The sequence below is a fragment of the Eubalaena glacialis genome, chromosome 1, assembly GCF_028564815.1.
Source record: "Eubalaena glacialis isolate mEubGla1 chromosome 1, mEubGla1.1.hap2.+ XY, whole genome shotgun sequence".
In the NCBI taxonomy this organism is placed as follows: domain Eukaryota; kingdom Metazoa; phylum Chordata; class Mammalia; order Artiodactyla; family Balaenidae; genus Eubalaena; species Eubalaena glacialis.
The window spans coordinates 205373301-205389279 of NC_083716.1; the positions used below are offsets into that span (position 1 = coordinate 205373301).

Sequence of the window (15979 nt, forward strand, 5' to 3'; positions counted from 1 at the left end):
CTTTTAAGATATTTTAAACTTCTTCAAAAAAAAATCCACAGGCTATGGGCACTCTAATCTCTCTACTTAATGCACAGTAGCCAGAAGAATAGATTCTTTTCTCTTAAACACTTCTCTAGTAGAGGTAAAACCATTTTGATACCTGTGAAGATTGAATAACTTCAAAACTCACCTACATTGTACCACCAAGACTCCATCCGTTAAAGGCAAACCTCCCTGTTGGGTTCCCAATTACATTCCAAATTTACATTTCGTTTGAGAATCGCTACATACTCCAGCTCTGTGCCGTTGAGCCTATTCTAGGGGTGCTGAGTACAGCAAAGATCGGAAGGTTAAACACAAGTTGGTGCAAAATTCACCCTCAATAAAGGCCATACAAGAGTTTGTGGGGAAGAAATAAGAAACCCATACTATATCCAATTTAGAGCTCAGTTCAATTCTGCTGGCATCAGAGAACGAGATTTTAATTTAACATTCTCAGGGAGACAACATCAAATGAGGTTAGTGGGGAAAGTTAGCAGAGGAAAGCTAACTCTGCTTTGCAGATTAGCTGCAGATTTTTAGACATGCAGATTAGACATGCAGATTTTTACTGAAGTAAGAGGTTTGGGAATTCTGACTCTGAAAGCCTCCATCTCGATTTAACCATGAGAAGAGGGAATCCAAGGCCTGGACAGTTCTTTTCCTAGAGCAAGGCGGGGGTGGGGTGAGGTGAGGGGCAGGGAGAAGGGAGAACAACGGAGACAGCTAGGGAGATGCCTGAATTCAACAGTACCTCTGACTAAGCTTCCTCCTTCCCTCCATCCCTCCCTTTTGATGCTGTATCCTACGCTCTGTTTAGAGTGCCCTCTTGTGTCTGGAGATGGTAACATTTTCATTTCTCAGCAGACATTCTCGTGGCAGCATCCATAAAATATGTAATGGCACCTTTTTTTTAACCACACTTGCTTCAGAGCCTGTACCTAAAATTCAGGTACAGGTGGGCTAGGATTCCAGATTGTCCCCAGGTGCCAAAAAAATGAAGCAAAGGAGAAAGAAACAGTCACTCCCAAATTTCCTAAACAAACCATAAAATAGCAAAAGATAATAATAATAAATAATAATTATTCAACTGATTAATACATTGCTCTTGCATTTTCCTGAAAGCACTGAGCCATCTTAACTGATCTAATTTGGTGAGAAAAAATATGAAGAGTGGCTAGGTCCCAGGATTTCCCTTGTTAGCTCAAGAATTTGAGGCACAATTTTAATACTATTCATTGCAAACTGTTAAAAGGATTTTTTTTCATCCTATTCCCAACAAACCTTTATAACTCCTAAAGGAGTTTTCTGTCTGTTGTTTCCAAGAACCAAGTCCCCAAGCCTTGGAAGCAGATCAGCCCAAACCAGAGTTTAATCTCATTACAGCAGCCCCTCAGGCAAAGGAACTCCCATCTGTACCCAGTCATGCTATCTGAGAAACACACAAGTTTCTCACAAATTGTTTTTGGTGATGGATTTTCAGAAGCCCCCTTGTTTGTGAACTCTACAGCTCAGTAGAGTTTTCAGTGCTACCACTAAGTTCAAGTTTCACAGGAGAAATTACTGCACACAGTTTTTAGAGAATACATAAATTAAATGGCAAATTTATTTGCTTGAGAGAGTATGTAGATTCTGGCAAAAAAATATATATATATTTCAGAACCATGACTGCAACCAGGACCAAAGACTCTGTACAGAAAGTAAGTGTAAAAAAGCACTTCCTGGAGTGGTCCCACCCTCTGCGCCCAGAATGGAGCCCACGTTTCTGCAGAGTTGGAATTCCTGGCTCGGGGTCTCTTCCCTCCGCCGTCACTGAACTGCCCTGGGGCCTGAGGGGAGGGCAGCCTCACTGAGGCTGCCGGCTCTGGAGGGGCCTCAGCAGCCGAAGCCACGACAGCCCTGGGGACCGCAGGCCAGGCAGACAGCAGAAGCAAGAACTACAATCCTGCAGCCTGTGGAACAAAAACCACATTCACAGAAAGATAGACAAGATGAAAAGGCAGAGGGCTATGTACCAGATGAAGGAACAAGATAAAACCCCAGAAAAACAACTAAATGAAGTGGAGATAGGCAACCTTCCAGAAAAATAATTCAGAATAATGATAGTGAAGATGATCCAGGACCTCAGAAAAAGAATGGAGGAAAAGATCGAGAAGATGCAAGAAATGTTTAACAAAGACCTAGAAGAATTAGAGAACAATCTAACAGAGATGAACAATACAATAACTGAAATGAAAAATACACTAGAAGGAATCAATAGCAGAATAACTGAGGCAGAAGAACGGATAAGTGACCTGGAAGACAGAACGGTGGAATTCACTGCTGTGGAACAGAATAAAGAAAAAAGAAAGAAAAGAAATGAAGACAGCCTAAGAGACCTCTGGGACAACATTAAACACAACAACATTCGCATTATAGGGGTCCCAGAAAGAGAAGAGAGAGAGAAAGGACCCAAGAAAATATTTGAAGAGATTATAGTCCAAAACTTCCCTAACATGGGAAACGAAGTAGCCACCCAAGTCAAGGAAGTGCAGAGAGTCCCATACAGGATAAACCCAAGGAGAAACACGCCGAGACACATAGAATTCAAATTGACAAAAATTAAAGACAAAGAAAAATTATTGAAAGCATCCAGGGAAAACCGACAAATAACATACAAGGGAACTCCCATAAGGTTAACAGCTGATTTCTCAGCAGAAACTCTACAAGCCAGAAGGGAGTGGAATGATATAATTAAAGTGATGAAAGGGAAGAACCTACAACCAAGATTACTCTACCCAGCAAGGATCTCATTCAGATTCGATGGAGAAATCAAAAGCTTTACAAACAAGCAAAAGCTAAGAGAATTCAGCACCACCAAACCAGCTCTACAAAAATGCTAAAGGAACTTCTCTAAGTGGGAAACACAAGAGAAGAAAAGGACCTACAAAAACAAACCCAAAACAATTAAGAAAATGGTCATAGGAACATACATATCGATAATTGCCTTAAACGTGAATGGATTAAATGCTCCAACCAAAAGACACAGGCTTGCTGAATGGATACAAAAACAAGACCCATATATATGCTGTCTACAAGAGAACCACTTCAGACCTAGGGACACATACAGACTGAAAGTGAGGGGATGGAGAAAGATATTCCATGCAAATGGAAATCACAAGAAAGCTGGAGTAGCAATACTCATATCAGATAAAATAGACTTTAAAATAAAGAATGTTACAAGAGGCAAGGAAAGACACTACGTAATGATCAAGGAATCAATCCAAGAAGAAGATATAACAATTATAAATATGCACCCAACATAGGAGCACCTCAAAACATAAGGCAACTGCTAACAGCTATAAAAGAGGAAATCGACAGTAACACAATAATAGTGGGGGACTTTAACACCTCACTTACACCAATGGACAGATCATCCAGACAGAAAATTAATAAGGAAACACAAGCTTTAAATGACACAATAGACCAGAGAGATTTAATTGATATTTATAGGACATGCCATCCAAAAAGAGCAGATTACACTTTCTTCTCAAGTGTGCACGGAACATTCTCCAGGATAGATCACAGCTTGGGTCACAAATCAAGCCTCAGTAAATTTAAGAAAATTGAAATCATGTCAAGCATCTTTTCTGACCACAATGCTATGAGATTAGAAATCAATTACAGGGAAAAAAACGTAAAAAACACAAACACATGGAGACTAAACAATACATTACTAAATAACCAAGAGATCACTGAAGAAATCAAAGAGGAAATCAAAAAATACCTAGAGACAAATGACAATGAAAACACGATGATCCAAAACCTATGGGATGCAGCAAAAGCAGTTCTAAGAGGGAAGTTTATAGCAATACAAGCCTACCTCAAGAAACAAGAAAAATCTCAAATAAACAATCTAACCTTACACCTAAAGGAACTAGAGAAAGAAGAACAAACAAAACCCAAAGTTAGTAGAAGGAAAGAAATCATAAAGATCAGAGCAGAAATAAATGAAATAGAAACAGAAAACAATAGCAAAGATCAATAAAACTAAAAGCTGGTTCTTTGAGAAGATAAACAAAATTGATAAACCATTAGCCAGACTCATCAAGAAAAAGAGGGAGAGGATTCAAATCAATAAAATTAGAAATTAAAAAGGAGAAGTTACAACAGACACTGCAGAAATACAGAGCATCCTAAGAGACTACTACAAGCAACTCTATGCCAATAAAATGGATAACCTGGAAGAAATGGACAAATTCTTAGAAAGGTATAACCTTCCAAGACTGAACCAGGATGAAATAGAAAATATGAACAGACCGATCACAAGTAATGAAATTGAAACTGTGGTTAAAAATCTTCCAACAAACAAAAGTCCAGGACCAGATGGCTTCACAGGTGAATTCTATCAAACATTTAGAAAAGAGCTAACACCCATCCATCTCAAACTCTTCCAAAAAATTGCAGAGGAAGGAACACTCTCAAACTCATTCTATGAGACCACCATCACCCTGATACCAAAACCAGACAAAGATACTGTAAAAAAAGAAAATTACAGACCAGTATCACTGATGAATATAGATGCAAAAATCCTCAACGAAATACTAGCAAATAGAATCCAACAACACATTAAAAGGATCATACACCATGATCAAGTGGAATTGATCCCAGGGATGCAAGAATTCTTCAATATACGCAAATCAATCAATGTGATACACCGTATTAACAAATTGAAGAATAAAAACCATATGATTATCTCAATAGATGCAGAAAAAGCTTTTGACAAAATTCAACACACATTTATGATAAAAACTCTCCAGAAAGTGGGCATAGAGGGAACCTACCTCAACATAATTAAGGCCATATACGACAAACCCACAGCAAACATCATTCTCAATGGTGAAAAACTGAAAGCATCTCCTCTAAGATCAGGAACAAGACAAGGATGTCAACTCTCACCACTATTATTCAACATAGTTTTGGAAGTCCTAGTCACAGCAATCAGAGAAGAAAAAGAAATAAAAGGAATACAAATTGGAAAAGAAGAAGTAAAACTGTCACTGTTTGCAGATGACATGATACTATAAATAGAGAATCCTAAAGATGCCACCTTAACTACTAGAACTAATCAATGAATTTGGTAAAGTTGCAGGATACAAAATTAATGCACAGAAATCTCTTGCATTCCTATACACCAATGATGAAAAATCTGAAAGAGAAATTAAGGAAACACTCCCATTTACCATTGCAACAGAAAGAATAAAATACCTAGGAATAGACCTACCTATGGAGACAAAAGACCTGTATGCAGAAAACTATAAGACACTGATGAAAGAAATTAAAGATGATACAAACAGATGGAGAGATATACCATGCTCTTGGATTGGAAGAATCAATATTGTGGAAATGACTATACTACCCAAAGCAATCTACAGATTCAAGGCAATCCCTATCAAATTACCAATGGCATTTTTTACAGAACTAGAACAAAAAATCTTAAAATTTGTATGGAGACACAAAAGACCCTGAATAGCCAAAGCGGTCTTGAGGGAAAAAAACGGAGCTGGAGGAATCAGACTCCCTGACTTCAGACTATACTACAAAGCTACAGTCATCAAGACAATATGGTACTGGCACAAAAACAGAAATATAGATCAATGGAACAGGATAGAAAGCCCAGAGATAAACCCACGCACCTATGGTCAACTCATCTATGACAAAGGAGGCAAGGATATACAATGGAGAAAAGACAGTCTCTTCAATCAGTGGTGCTGGGAAAACTGGACAGCTACATGTAAAAGAATGCAATTAGAACACTCCCTAACACCATACACAAAAATAATCTCAAAATGGATTTGAGACCTAAATGTAAGACTGGACACTATAAAACTCTTAGAGGAAAACATAGGAAGAACACTCTTTGACATAAATCACAGCAAGATCTTTTTTGATCCACCTCCTAGAGTAATGGAAATAAAAACAAAAATAAACAAATGGGACCTAGTGAAACTTAAAAGCACAGCAAAGGAAACTACAAACAAGACGAAAAGACAACCCTCAGAATGGGAGAAAGTATTTGCAAACGAACCAACGGACAAAGGATTAATCTCCAAAATATATAAACAGCTCATGCAGCTCAATATTAAAAAAACAAACAACCCAATCCAAAAATGGCAGAAGACCTAAATAGACATTTCTCCAGAGAAGACATACAGATGGCCAAGAAGCACATGAAAAGCTGCTCAACATCACTGATTATTAGAGAAATGAAAATCAAAACTACAATGAGGGTATCACCTCACACCAGTTAGAATGGGCATCATCAGAAAATCTACAGACAACAAATGCTGGAGAGGGTGTGGAGAAAAGGGAACCCTCTTGCACTGTTGGTGAGAATGTAAATTGATACAGCCACTATGGAGAACAGTATGGAGGTTCCTTAAAAAACTAAAAATAGAATTGTCAATATGATCCAGCAATCCCACTACTGAGCATATACCCAGAGAAAACCATAATTCAAAAAGACACATGCACCCCAAAGTTCATCGCAGCACTATTTACAATAGCTAGGTCATGGAAGCAACCTAAATGCCCATCGACAGACGAATGGATAAAGAAGATGTGGTGCATATATATAATGGAATATTACTCAGCTATAAAAGGAACAAAATTGGGTCATTTGTTGAGACGTGGATGGATCTAGAGACTGTAATACAGAATGAAGTAAGTCAGAAAGAGAAAAACAAATGTCGTATATTAACGCATATATGTGGAACCTAGAAAAATGGTACAGATGAACTGGTGTGCAGGGCAGAAATAGAGACACAGATGTAGAGAACAAATGTATGGACACCAAGGGGGGAAAGTGGCGGGGGGGTGGAGGTGGTGGTGTGATGAATTGGGCGATTGGGATTGACATGTATTCACTGATGTGTATAAAATTGATGACTAATAAGAACCTGCTGTATAAAAAAAAAAAATTGCCAATAAAAAATAAATAAATAAATAAAATAAATTCTTTTTCAGCCTCAAAAAAAAAGCACTTCCTGTCAAAAACAGAAAACTATTCTATTTTTTTAACTTAAGTTTGAGTTAGATTTACGTATTCCTAGCCTTTTGAGAGAACACACACTTTTTGTAAATTATTGTCATCAAGCTGGCCAATAATGTCATTACCCCTCTGCTCATGCCTGACACACAGTAGGTACTCAGTAAATACAAGGAAGAGAGAGCAGCTATGAAAGAATGACCCCTAGTATTTCTCTAATACCCCTAGAAAATTCTGGACTCTAAGTGGCTCGTGCAAAATAATCCAGTACGTCAATTCTAGAGAAGGTGGGAAGAGAGCAGCAGCTAAAGTTCCGACCCTGGTGCAGACTGCCTGGATTCACACTGGGCCTCACCACCTGCTGGCTGTGTAAACGCGTTTCTAAACATCTCAATACCTCCGTTTCTCCATGGGTAAATGGGACAAATAACCATACCTACCTCGAAGGATTGTTACAAGGATTGAATAAGTTAATCTTTGCACAGCACTTGGAGTAATGCCTGGTACTTTGTAGGGAGACAGTAGCCACAGAGTAATGTGAGTGGAGACACTTTATAAATTTATACGGGGAAGCTTTAGAGAGAGAGAAATGTAAGTATATATGAAGTAATAATTAGTAAGGGGATTAGCTACTAAAGAAAACAGGAATACAGGTACTGGGATGGCTATTACTAGAGCTTGAGGCAGAGGAAAGAACAAGTTTGGGAGAACTCCCTGCCCCCACCTACCCCTGCCCCTAAGGCTGAGACTCTGACCTTGTGAGGGAGGGTGTCCCTGTGGCCCCAGTAGAGGCCAAGAAGCCCCCTGAAGTACTGGCAAGGGAGAAGCCCCGCCCCCCAGGGCACTGGAGAACAGAGGAGCTTTCCCCAGAGGACCTGGCCGACTCACCAGGGGGCCACCTGCCGGGGTGCCACGGAACCCACTGGGAATCCTGCTGGGGTGCCAGCAAAACTTGCCAGGAAGCTTCCTGCAGGAGTGTTGTTGAATTATCTGGGGAGCCAGCCAGGAGACCCACGGGACGGGAAGCTGCTGCTGCTGAAACTTGGGCCCGTTGGGGTTCCCACACCCCAACCAAGCAGTCGTTGCAGGAGCAAGAACACAGGGACACTCACGGAACCAGGAAAAAGCCCCCTCCTGCTGCAGTGTCCCTCCAGTGACAAAGCCAGCTGGCTAAAGGGAAGTGCTTAGGGGGTCCAGCTCCAGGATCACAGCAGGGCAGTGAAGAGTAGATTTGGAACCAAGAGGCAAAGAGTTGATACCTGGCATACCCTTAGAAAGAAAGCACTAGAACAGTATTTGATAAATAAATCATAGCTATGAGGCACACAAATGCTCTAAGTCCTGGCTAGCTCATCTCTGGGAGGAATGTGAAGCTCCTATAAGAAGGGTCCTAAAATAGTGCTTAACGGCCTGGACTCGAGGAAGATGACATACACGTGAATCCTGCCCTTGCCTCGTACTAGATGCAAGGCAGCTTACCAAACCCCTCTGTGCTTCAGTTTCTCCATCTGAAAAATGGGGATAAAAATAATATACCTACATTGTAGGGTTGCTGTATTAAATAAGTTAACATATAAAGGGCTTAGAAGGGTACATCTTAGTTTTTATTAGATAGTTGCTTGGTTAGAACAGCAAACAAAAATGTTTCTAATATTATACCAAAACTAGAAATGTAAGTGAGAGCTAACAGGATCGAATTCTTTAATTGGCAGGCCTGAGACATCCTTCCTTTAGTATCATCCTCCCCCTCAGTTCCCAGGGTTCCACTCCTGCCTGTGATTGACAGCTCTAATGTTCTCTTACTCATCCACACCCCCCAATTAGGAGAAATAGTTACCAGTATTTTGCTCAGGTTAAGTCACCCAGCTAATGCAATGGTTCTCAACTGGGGGTAATCGATTTTGTGTCCACCCCCCAACCCCAGGAGACATTTGGAAAAGTCTGGAGACATTTTGATTGTCACAACTGGGGCAGGGATGCTGCTCAATATCCTACAGTGCACAGTACAGTCGTCCTCAATAAAGAATTATCCAGTCCAAAATGCCAATAGTGTCACAGTTGAAAAACCCTGATCTGGAGGGTCCAGGGGCTTCAGAGAAAGAAAACAGAAACAGGGGATGAGCAGAGACATTGTGCCTTGTTCCTCCAGCTACGCTGGGTTCCTGGTTGGTTCAGCCTATGTCATCAAATCCAGACTGTCTGGCCCACAGCTGGAGTCTAAATGTACAATTTCTGATGTCCTTGGGCTATTTATGTCATCTACATAGAAGCTGGGTTCCCACACCTTCCAAACCAAGAAATTAGGGCATAAGTTCTTGAAAGAGCTGCTATTGAAGCAGAATGTCCAAATTTTTAAGAAATCTTGGCAGAAGGAAGCAATATTTGTCTTTTTCCAACTTTAGCAAACCTTTCCAACTTTTTCCAATCTCTTTCTTTCCATAAAGTGCTGTTTAAAACAAGTTTCTCTTCTAAGCTTCAGGCCCTCAGATTCATTCCTGTAGCTGAGCACAATTTTACTAAGGTAATGAAGGTTTTAGGGTGAAAGAAAGGAAAGTATGAGAAGCAACATTATAAAATGAAAAGTTGCTAAATAAACAAGTAGGACAGAATATTGATTGACAGTTACTGTAAAATTCTGTTTGTCTCAGCCACAGCTTACATCAGGAAGTGTCTAGCCAGCAAATATGAAATGTGTATGGGCTGTCTGAGGCAACACATGTGAACAAAGAAAAATTAGCTTTTCTGTAACAATATAAACCATGTGTAGCTCATGAGGCTGACAGGACTATAAGTGAAAACGGTTCTTTGGCTGCTCCACCAACCAAATTCCGTGGATATGAAATTCTGAAAACAGCTGGAAACCAATCTTTTTTTCTGTTAGTTATTCATGATGTTTCCTTTTCTGGCTGTACTACATGCTTGAAATCCTGCATTTGATTTCATCTGAGTGAAAACTGCAGCCCTCGACAAAGAATCACTCATCCACTCCTCACTGACTGAGGAATTCAGCAACTTGTTGACAGTTTCCAAGGGAGAGTTTCAGCATATGGGAAAATGACAGTATTTTCCATAATTAAAAAGTTCCTGGTTAACTTAGGAATACACATATGTAGATCATTTAAAAATATTTTTCATTTGCTATAGTAAAAGCTCTTTCCCTTCATTTTATTAAGTTCATATTTTCTACTTAGTTTCTAACCAACATCCTACCAAACGTAGATTAAAGCTGTTCAAAGGGATTGCAGGTATAAATAAGGCAATCCTTTATAAGGCACCTCATATTCATATAAATGTTAGCATTTTTCCCTTTACTGAACAATTTACTACCACAAATTTTTGTGCACATTCAAAATGCTATTTAAATAGAAATTCTTCTCTGAACAATTTCTCAGGGAAAGCCAAATATGCTTGTACATTAATTCCTTCTTTAGAAATCAAAGCATAGTTGATAATAATTACACTGTATTTAACCATAGATCGGGAAGTGAATCAACAATTTTTTCAATGTTAGCACTTGCTAAGGAAGCAATAGGATTCAGTCTGTGAATGAAAAAGAATTTGCATCAGTAAGTCTAGCAGGGGCAGTAAAGCAGGAGGAGAGGGGCCAGACTGCTTTTTTCCTGTCTCAGAAGTCAGGCAGTATCTGTCTGACCTCTCTGGGGTCTCAAGAGCCATGTCTCTGAATTATTTTAAACAACTTGACAAGTTATATAACTGTTACGGTCATTACTAATGGTAATTGTGGTCATTAGCAACAATCACCAAATTAAGGGATTTCCGCCAGCATCTCCTTTGTTCTGACAGGATAAATTTTGCAAGGTCAGAAATCAGTTTCTGCGCCCCCGAAGACCGCTCCAGATACAGTTTATAAAATAATTGGGGGAGGGGGCGTTGCCCTGTCAGCAATTTACTGGAGGCCTACTGTGTACCAAGCATTGCAAGTACAGAGGTGGCAGAGTCGCTCTCTAGTAGAAGACAGACATGTGATCTAATACCATAATACCTTCCTGTTCAAAAACTTTAAATATTAAACAAATCCACAATTTGACATCTACTTCCTCCCTCTGGCTTTTCCTTTGATCAGTGCTGCTGTGGCACTCTGTGAAATTAGATTACGTGGCTAAAATGTGTGTGTGGAGGGGCGGTCATTACTGTACAGCCTTTACATTACTGAACCTCATTTTCTCGATCTCTAAAGGACTGGAAAAGACTACCTTCATTATGTTGTTCTGAAACTAAAAAGCAAACTGAACACAGTGAAATAAAATATATGAAAATACTTCATAAACTAACATAAAGCAATATTGAAACAAAAACTTATTATTTAAAAATACAAATGAAACCAATCCTTCAGTAGATTCCTACTGCCAGCCTTAGCCTCTCCACCTTATAATTAACCAGTTTTAAACAGGGCAAACCAGTTTTCAACACAGATTGCCTGGAAGGGCATAGTCAATTATCTTTTTTTATATGAGCAATACCTAAATACTCTACTCACCATTCAGAATTTCTGTTGCGTCCTCTGATCCAACAACTGCACAAACCTACTTTTCCAAAGTAATGACACTGAATCACTGTTTATAAAGCATGCTTTCCTTTTAAAATATTTTTATTTTCCAGGAAGACCAATGGGTTATGATGAGTTACCAACTCTTAATGTTCACAGAGTCTGGTATTAGGAAAAATGTGTCTTCATGCGAAAGGAACCTAATCCCCAGGGAACCACACCCATATAAAGTAATGTTCAAGTTACTGGAGCATTCTGAAATTGATTTTGACTCCTGATACCCATAAGGGATGGTTTGTCCCTTTCCACCTCAGCTGAACCATGGCCCAATAGTTATTCCAAAAACTCTCCTCTTATAAAGGCCAAATGTGCTCAATAGACATCCCTTAAACTACTTGATGCAAAGAAATGCAGGCTGTTGACTGAATCAACCATGATTAACCTTCAACATGTTTCCTTTCCAGACAAATGTTTATTATGTGTAAAATACACGTCTATTAGTATAAAATTTTCTTACATGAATCAGCAATTCAAAATGTTGTAGATCAAGCAATGCCAATAATATCCTAAATGGAAGTTCTCAAACTCACTATGGTCTTTAATTTTCAGAAGACCTGGATTCTATGTAATAGTATTTTTCAAGGTGACTGAATATTTTATATATTCCCCAGGGGAATATCATTCATGAATCTTTAGTTTTAAATATTCACTTTTTCTAGCCAAATAAACCACTTATTTTAAAAAGGCTGCTGGTATTTGGATAGCTATCCAAAATCGGTTTAACGATTTCATACATTAACTAGACAAGAAAGCAATTTTGTGAGCAGAAATAGATAACCTATATAAACGAACAAGCTTTCAAACTACTAAAGGGCTCCAAGGCTTAAAAATAAGTACAGTCACAGAAAAATGTCACTTTTTACGGAAAGGTTTTTTTTATTTTGTAAAAAGTAATGTTTTGAGTATATTTACTTTACTCTTTTAAACCAGTACAAGTACAATGATAAGCACTGAGTAAAAAGTACCCTGCTTTATGAACTTATTTTTAACACACTGACGGCATACTGCTCACTGAAGACAGAAATATGTGATCCAATTATAAAACATAACATGTACGTGTAAACACATACAACTGAATAGTTGTGAAAAAATAGATTAATCAAAATACTCTGTTTTAAAATATTAAATTCAAGTTATGTGGACATTTTATGCATAAAAAATCATATTGTATAATCAGAATAACTCTTTAATGGTCATTTCTGAAAAAAAATATTAACTTTAGTTAAAAAGTTAATACATTTCTCTTCAAAGTACTTTCAAAACTTCACTACTCAAATGAAAAATAAAATATTTTAACAATTCATTCCATGACATGTTATATAGTTCTTATTCCAAGAAATCTTCTGGTAAGGTATAAATAAATCTGTTAACGGAAAAGAGTAAGAAAAGCCAATCTAGGAAAGAAAATTGTTCCATTAAGTGAGAGAGTCAAAGTGTGATCTCAAATTATTGTCTTTTTTTTCCCCTCCCCATCATTTCTTTTCATGCTACCTCTTGAGACTGAGAGTGCCCTGCAGGGAGTTCACCTTGATCTACATTTCTCTCAAATCTCCCCCCATCTGGGACATAGCACAGGGAAGCACTAATATCACCCTCTCTATTTCACCAGACTGAAAGCTAAGCCCAAACCTCACTCCTATCCCTGGGCTGCAGTGAGTAACATTAAATAAGTGCCTAGAATCTATAACTATTTCAGCAACAAAGTGGACTTGCTAGGGATGATTTTGCTCTACTGTTTTGTTGCCTTAATACCAATTAAACATTAAAAAAAAGAAGCCCACACACATTAAAAAACCTGAAATTAAAACCGTCCCTAGACAAATAATTTAAACGTTGGGAAAATGAGAAGTAAATATAGGCCCAACCACTTACAGTCTCCCTCCTCCATTCCTACTTCACACAATTCACCCTAAATAGAAAGAAACAAGTTTTCATCCGGACTGTATCGGGAAAGAGTGCCGCTTATTTGTATTAAACGGGCTGTAAACTCGGAGAGGCAAACGGGACACCCTGAGTCCCCGTTTCCATCAATCGGTCTGGCCCTGCCCGTTCTCAGTCCGCGGGGGCGTCGGGGGTCGGCTCTGGGGACCCCTCCGGCCTGGCCGCGGTGCAGGCTGGCGGAGAAGGCCCCGCCGCGCACAAAGGAGTCCGCTTCAGTTTTATCACTCGGTGCGGGGTGGCCTTTTTGTCGGAGAGCAGAACCTTAGCTGGAGGTGGGTGCGTGGCCCCGTTCTCAGCACCCCCGGTCCCGTGGGCAGCCTGGGGATGCCCGGGCAGCCCTGTGCCCACCGGGGACGGGGCTTTCCACGGTGCAGAGCGCTGAGCTGCCCTTCCTCCTGCAGCCGGGTTCACGGATGCCTGGGACCAGGGCTGCGGGGCACTGGCTGGAGGCACCCTGACGGAAGCCGAGTTCTTGACTTTAATTTGGGTGCTGGTGGAAGGCCCCAAAAATCGGACTGGCTTAGGACCAGTCTTACAGTTCACGCCTTCTTCTTCCTCTTCATTGGGCGCTATCAGTCGCCTGTAAATAGAGAAGCAGGTTCTTGTCAACCAGCTGGTCCTGTAAACCAGCATCTACAGGTTTAGTAACTAATGAAAACGTCTCCAAAGTTTACCTTCAGGGTGAATAAAAAGGTTTTCGTCAAGAATTTGAGCCAAGAGGTATCAACCTACCTCATCTCTCATCTCCCACCAAGGTCAATAAGTAAATTAGCAAGTTTACAAAAGATTGTTTCAACTGGAATACACTCTTTCAAACTCACACATAATGTTAATACCAGCAAGTTAAAATTTGGAGCGTTACACTGGAATTACACAACACATTACTCAGTTCTCACAAATTCTGATGTGATCCAGAGGATAACCAGGAGTATCCCAAGTTGTTTTTCCCAGAATAGCAGTTTCAAGAGACTTACTGAGGAAAAGAGGGTTTCACAAATAAACTTGAGAAATGCTACTGCATATTTTATTCTCCTCCTAAAGCTTTAAACTCTATATTAACAAATTAAAGATTCTATAGTAAAGACACCTTTTTAGCTTTGTTGAATCCATATTTCCCAATCATTCTGTAATGCACCCTTTGGCACCCAGTAAAATTAGCATGCTATGGAACACATTTTGGGAACTGCTAGAATAGTCGAACTCATGGTACAGTTAGATGTTTTTTGAATTCGAGAAGTATTGGACAAACCTTCAAAGATTCCTCAGCTGAGTTGCCATTCACTATAAAAAGCCTGAAGTGGGAACACTGTTTTACCTTATTTAATTTATTTTTAATTCATTTTGTTTAAACTAAAACAAACAAACAAAAAACAGTTCACCCATTTCTCCCACTGCCCCCCCCCCCCACCTCTGGCAACTACCAATCAGTTCCCTGTTTTTTTGCTTTGGATTTTGTTTGTTTGTTGTTTGTTTGTTTTTAAGATTCCACATAAAAGCTCATATGGTATTTGTCTTCCTCTGTCTGACTTACTTCACTTAGCATAATATCCTCAAGGTCCATTTGTTGCAAATATATATATATATATATATACACACACATACCACAATTTCTTTATACCATCATCCATCAGTGGACACTTAGGTTGTTTTTATATCTTGGCTATTGTAAATAATGCTTCAATGAACATGGGGGTACATATATCTTTATGAGTTAGTGTTTTTGCTTTCTTTGGCTAGACAGAAGAAGAATTGCTGGATCATATGTTAGTCCTACTTAGAATTTTTTGAAGAACTTTCATATTGTTTTCCATAGTGGCTGCACCAATTTACATTCCCACTAACAGTGCACAACGGTTCCTTTTTTTCCACATCCTTGCCAACATTTATTTCCTGTCTTTTTGATGGCAGCCATTCTAACAAGCATGAGGTGATATCTCATTGTGGTTTTGATTTGCATTTCCCTGATGATTAATGATGTTGAGCATCTTTTCATGTACCCATTGGTCATCTATATGTCTTCTTTGGAAAAATGTTTATTCAGATCTTCTGTCCATTTTTGAATCAGATTGTTTTTCTATTGAGCTGTATGAGTTCTTTATATATTTTGGATATTAGCCCCTTATCAGATATATGATTTGCAAATATTTTCTACCATCCAGTAGTTTGCCTTTTCATTTTGTTGATGGTTTCCTTTGCTGTGCAGAAGCTTTTTTAGTTTGATGTAGTGCCACTTGTTTATTTTTGCTTCTGTTGCTTTTCATGTCAGATTAAAAGATCATCACTAAGACCTATGTCAAGGAGCTTACCACCTATTTTTTCTTCTAGGAGTTTTATGGTTTACATTCAAGTCTTTAATCCATTTTGAGGTAATTTTTGTGTAGTATGCTGTAAGATAGTGGTCCAGTTTCATTCTTTTGCATGTG

The 15979-nt window shown here is 39.1% G+C and overlaps 1 protein-coding gene across 1 annotated transcript in view; it reads right to left on the reverse strand.

Annotated features, from left to right (window-relative positions):
- Window positions 1-12813: 12813 nt before the first annotated feature.
- KCTD18 (potassium channel tetramerization domain containing 18) overlaps window positions 12814-15979 on the reverse strand; it is a 28940-nt gene continuing 25774 nt past the window's right edge. Inside the window, exon 7 of the mRNA XM_061203765.1 lies at window positions 12814-14136. Coding sequence (XP_061059748.1) covers window positions 13668-14136 — 469 coding nt within the window. The 3' untranslated portion in view covers window positions 12814-13667. The remainder of the gene's footprint in view (window positions 14137-15979) is intronic.